General features: G+C 45.9%; 1 protein-coding gene across 1 annotated transcript; it reads left to right on the top strand.

The window, feature by feature from the left end:
* Window positions 1–2733: 2733 nt before the first annotated feature.
* Window positions 2734–5531, top strand: LOC121859940 (putative uncharacterized protein DDB_G0290521). The gene is given in 5 exon segments (XM_042356900.1): window positions 2734–2795; window positions 4590–4911; window positions 4914–4937; window positions 5153–5207; window positions 5332–5531. Coding segments are annotated over 5 exon segments (663 nt in total).
* The last annotated feature ends 469 nt before the right edge of the window (window positions 5532–6000 follow it).

Genomic DNA, 6000 nt, shown 5'->3' on the forward strand with positions numbered 1-6000 from the left:
GGTATTCATTTCTTTAATGTACATAAATATATAACTTTACTTTAAAAGGAATTGTAGGATCATCATTTAGATCCACATCAGATTATGAGCTTAAACAAAATTCATATGCTGAGATCGAACTTTTAGATATACATGTAAATGGTGTTTTCTAGTTAATATCTTGAATTCTTAATAAATTTATTTTTCTTTTGATTGAAACTTTGAAAGTCAAGCCTATCATCTTTTTGTAGTTCTTAAATATCGTCCAGATCATTAATAAAGCTGTAGCAGTATAGCCACGGTGTTTTACTTTTTACCTATGCAGGTTACAACATACAAATTACAATTAGGATGGTAGAAATAGTTGTTACAAATAGGCCAAGGAGTCGGAGTCGGAGTCGGAAGCATAAAAATTTGAGGAGTCGGAGTCGGAGTCGAAGGTTTTGTCTTCGACTCCACAGCCCTGTTTATAACCATGCCTTCTCTACTACTACTACTCTTTTATGGCCTTCAACACCCCCTTTATAACCATGCCTTCTCTACTACTACTCTTTTATGGCCTCCAACACCCCCCTTATAACCATGCCTTCTCTTCTACTACTACTTTTTTATGGCCTCCAACACCCCCCTTATAACCATGCCTTCTCTACTACTACTACTTTTTTATGGCCTCCAACACCCCCTTTATAACCATGCCTTCTCTTCTACTACTACTTTTTTATGGCCTCCAATAACACCCCCTTTATAACCATGCCTTCTCTACTACTACTACTCTTTTATTGCCTCCAACACCCCCTTTATAACCATGCCTTCTCTACTACTACTACTTTATTGCCTCCAACACCCCCTTTATAACCATGCCTTCTCTTCTACTACTACAGTTGGAAATAGAAACGTTATGTGCATATTTGAGATTAAATTTTCGTTCTGTATTAAGATGTGACGACACCCGTGGATTCATATGTGGCCAGTCATGAAACACGTTAATGTTTCTCTTGTGTGTGTGTATTTTGTGTTTGTGAACGAGTGTGTGGTCATCCGTTTTAGGAGAGACTGTTGTCTGGTTAATTAAATTTGTTGTGTGGTTGTGTGAATTGTATGTTTGTGCGTGTGACAGAACCACACACACACACACACACACAACACACACAACACACACACACACACTAGGACCATGGTGTGTGTGTGTGTGTTATTTGGTGTGGTGGACCATTATGGAGGTTTGGCTACAGTGTGGTTAATTAAATTTGCTGCCTGGATGGATGTGGTGATCTGTCTGTATATGTGTGTATATATATATATATATATATATATATATATATATATATATATATGCAAGTAAATCACTGTAGGTGCGATATATATATATATATATATATATATATATATATATATATATATATATATATATATATATACTGTATATATGTGTGTGTGGCTGGGAGTAGGGCGAGAGTGTATTTGGGGTAGGTTTGTTTTTGTGGGTTTTGGAGACGGATGGGTGTGTTGGCGTGTGCGTGGGTCGTTTGTGAGAGAGAGAGAGAGAGAGAGAGAGAGATTGTGTGAGAGGGAGACTGGGCGCTAGAGTCTACTGTGGTAAACGTGTAATGTTTTTAAAGAAGAGTTGCTTATGGTGCTTGAAGAGCTTTTGTGTGTGTGTGTGTGTGTTACGGATGGTTTGGTCGGTCGTAATGGGGACGAGGATAATGATGGTGGATAATGGTTCTATTGGAGGGCACATTTGGAGTCCCTCTCAGCTCATGTTATTATACTTCACCAGGCCACAGTACCTGGATCACTACGTTACCTGGCCTCATAATCTGCAATTCTACCTTCGTCGGTAATGAGTAGCTATTCAGTGGTATCCGCGACCTGTAAGTTTCACCGTGATTGGTCTATTTACCTGGTGACTACTGGCTGACACCAGTACCTGATGTGTGCAGTGTAGTAGTGTAGTGTAGAATGTGTGTGTGTGTAATGTGGAACTAGTTGTGCAATGGTCAGCATGCTCGCTTCGCAGAGGAATGGAGCCAGGTTCGATTCCCTCGCAGGGTGAAACTATGGGCAAGTTTCTTTTTGCCATTACCCTCTGTCTACCCAGCAGTAATTGAGAACCTGGATGTTATTCGATTTTCGGATTGTGTTCCGGGGTAATGGTTAGCCAGTGCAGTTGGTGAGTTGTCCGGTCTTCTCTTCTCGTATTATTCCTTGACACTGGGTCATACAGCCGGTGTGTGGTTGATGTGTTGGCGACAGCTTCTACACCTTAAATAAATTCACGTCTAGGTGGCTCTATGGCCAGCCATCCAAGAACACGAGGGGCAACCATTATTATTTCATGTATTTCACCGTAGTGTGTGTGTGTGTGTGTGTTTGAATGAAATAGTTATACAGTGTACTCGATAAGTTATCTCCGCCGACAATATTCAGGACCTCTTGAAGTTTTGGTCAGGGGGTTTTGGGCACCAGTCTTGGCACCATCTGAGTTTTTTATGGGCATTTCCATCCCCGAATAGGGCAGTAAACTCTTAAGGGGGTAGAGGCAGGCAGAGAATCAGAGGCTGTGCTTGATGTTGTCGGGAGAGAGAAGGAAGAGAATAAGATGGGAGGTAACAACGTGAGGTGGAGAGAAAGGAGGGGCGGAGGTGGAGAGTATGGGCATAAAGTGGAAGGGAAGGGCGGGAGGTGGAAAGGAAGAACGTAGGGTGGAAAACAAGAACGTGGGGTGGAAAGGAAGAATGTGAGGTGGAAAGAATGTGGAGTGGAAAGAAAGAACGTGGGGTGGAAGGCAAGAACGTGGAGTGGAAAGGAAGAATGTGAGGTGGAAAGGAAGAATGTGGAGTGGAAAGGAAGAACGTGAGATGGAAAGAAAGAACGAACGTGGGGTAGAAAGAAAGAACGTGGGGTGGAAAGGAAGAATGTGAGATGGAACTCAATATACTGTACAGGCGATAAAGTTGTTAACTATAAACTTGATTGATGAAGAAGAGGAAGACGCTGATAAAACCCAAGGGAATGGAGGAAGTTGGGATAAAGAGGAAATAAGACGGAGTAGGAAGATGGCAAGGTAGAAGCCAGGGAAGAGACAACCAAATTAGTGGAGGAGGAGGAGGAAGAAGAGAAGGCAGAGAGGAGGAGAGGAAAAAGATGATAGTGTGAGAAGAAAAAGAAGAGATGGAGAGAAGGGAGAAGAAAATTATGTAAAAAGAGGTGATGGTGGGGAGCAGAGGAAAAAGATGGCGGAAGAGGAGACGGAGAGGAGGAAGAGGAGGGGGCCAAGGAGAAAGATAAGAGGGTGGTAGAGAAGGATGAGGAGGATGGGTCGGTGTAGGAAGAGGAAGACGGAGACAAGCAGCAGCAGAAGAAGTGGATAACAATAGCGTGAGTGAAGGAGGGAAGAAGGAAGGAGGAGAAACACTCAAGATACACGAGAAAGAGGAACAAACCCTTGAATAGAATAAAAAAAGGAAGAGGTCAATAAAATGAAAAGAGAGGAAAACGAAAATTAGCCGAGGAGAAAGATTGAAATAAAGTGAGGCGGAGGAAGATGCTGTAGTGTAGTGTCTAGGGAGGGAGGGAGGGAGGGTAGGAGAGGGGGGGGAGATGACGGAAGACCCATTAAACAATGGAGGTAATGTACAGGAGGAGGGAGGTAGGGGTAGATATGGTGGGAGGAGAGGGGGGGGAGGTTTGGGAGGAGAGGGGGGACAGGAGGAGAGGGGGTAGGGGTGGCTGGTGAGGAGAGGGGGGGGGGTAGGGTGGGGTTTGCAGGGAGGAGAGGGGGGGGGGTGGGGTTTGGGTGGAGGAGAGGGGGGTAGGATAGAATTGGTGTAGGATGGAGGAGGTGTTTAAGCTGGAGTGAGGGAGGGAGGAGATGTAAAAGTGGAGGAGGATGAAGTGGGAGGGTGAAAGATGGCGTGGGAGAGGAACGGGCATTGATAAATCGAGGATAAAAAGAAAGACAGAATTAACGGAGCAGGGATGTGTGAAAGGAGATAAGCAGGAGGAGGAAGAAGGGGAGGGGGAAGGGATAAGGAAGAGAGGGTTATGAGGAGGAAGAAAAGAGGGTGTGGGGAGAAGAGGAGGAGGGAAGGGATGATGATGAAAGGGGGGGGTGGGGCTGAGGAAGAAGAATAAGGAATGAGTAAGAGGAAAAGAAAGGGGTGAGGAGGAAAAGAGGAGGGGGCATGAGAAGTAGCTGTAGTTGTGATAGTAGTAATAGTAGTAGTATCCAACAGTGTGGTGAAGGAGGAGGAGGAAGGAACAAAACTACTCGAGGGAAGGAGGAAGGCCAATATATAATTAGTGAAGGATAAAAGGCATAGAGGAACGTGAAGGGGTAGGGGGGGTAAAGGGGTAGGGAGGGTAGTGGTAGGAGGGGGACACTGGTGGGGGTAGGATCAATGGAGGTGGTAATAAGGAGTCTCCGTCGGGACTAGAAGGAGGAAGAGGATCCTAAGAGTGAGAAAAATTGGGTCAGACGCCACAAGACCCGTCTGATGGTGTGGTAGGACCTGCTGGGACGACCTGGAATTGATGGGAGGACCTGGGCCTTATAAAGACGACCTGGGCCTTATAGAGACGACCTGGGACTAACATTGAGATTATAGGAAGACCTGGGATGTCCTGGAGTTTGTTGGAGAAGCCCTCAGACCTAGTGGGGACGACCTAGGGCTTGGTGAGGAGCTTCAGTACCGGGGACATCACCAAACACAACACCAGTACCGGGGACATCACCAAACACAACACCAGTACCGGGACCAACACCAAACACAACACCAGTACCGAGGACATCACCAAACACAACACCAGTACCGAGGACATCACCAAACAACACCAGTACCAGGACCATCACCAAACACAACACCAGTGCCAGGGCCATCACCAAACACAACACCAGTACCGAAGACATCACCAAACACAACACCAATACCAGGACATCACCAAACACAACACCAGTACCGGGACCAACACCAAACACAACACCAGTACCAAGGACATCACCAAACACAACACACCAATTACCAAGGACATCACCAAACAACACCAAGGGACATCACCAAAACACAACACCAATACCAGGGACATCACCAAACACAACACCAATTGCAGGGACATCACCAAACCTAACACCAGTATAGGGACATCACCAAAACCTGACACCAATTACCAGGGAACATCACCAAACACAACACCAGAGACCAGGAACATCACCAAACACAACACCAGTACCAAGACATCACCAAACACAACACCAGTACCAAGACTTATCACCAAACCTAACCACCAGTACCGAGACATCACCAAACACAACACCAATTACCAGGACCATCACAAAACCTAACTTACCAGTACCGGGGACATCACCAAACACAACACCAGTACCGGGGACATCACCAAACACAACACCAGTACCAGGGACATCACCAAACACAACACCAGTACCGGGAACATCACCAAACACAACACCAGTACCGGGGACATCACCAGCAGTAAAAACTTTGTACTGTACTGGTCAGGGAACAAAGAATAGCCTGGAGGAAGGGGATTAAGAATGGTGTGTGTGTGTGTGTGTGTGTGTGTGTGTGTGTGTGTGTGTGTTACTCTACCCTGGAAGAGCTGGGTTCGTTCCCTGACACCGACATACTCCTTTGTCAGATGTGGGTGAGAGACCAGTGTCAGCGGAGTCTTATATCACGTCGAGTTTCAGTTTAGTTTCGGAGTTGGGTGAGTTAGTCTCGTCTCCCATATACAGTACAGTATATACGATGCACGAAATAACCATAATGAACCACAGTCGTCAGAAGTAATCTCATCTAAAACAACTGGGGTTAAGTTCCGCTCTTCCGCCCGCCCATCCATCCCATCCATCCATCCATCCATCCCCCCTCTCCTCCTCTCTCTCTCTCTCCTCTCTCTCTCTCTCATGTATATATTTTACGTTCCTGATATTTATGCAATTGCCCACCCCCAGAACTACTGGCTACAACAGGAGCTACTGGCTGGCACCCTCCCCGACCG

Source organism: Homarus americanus, unplaced genomic scaffold (assembly GCF_018991925.1).
Source record: "Homarus americanus isolate GMGI-L3 unplaced genomic scaffold, GMGI_Hamer_2.0 scaffold34581, whole genome shotgun sequence".
NCBI classification, from domain to species: domain Eukaryota; kingdom Metazoa; phylum Arthropoda; class Malacostraca; order Decapoda; family Nephropidae; genus Homarus; species Homarus americanus.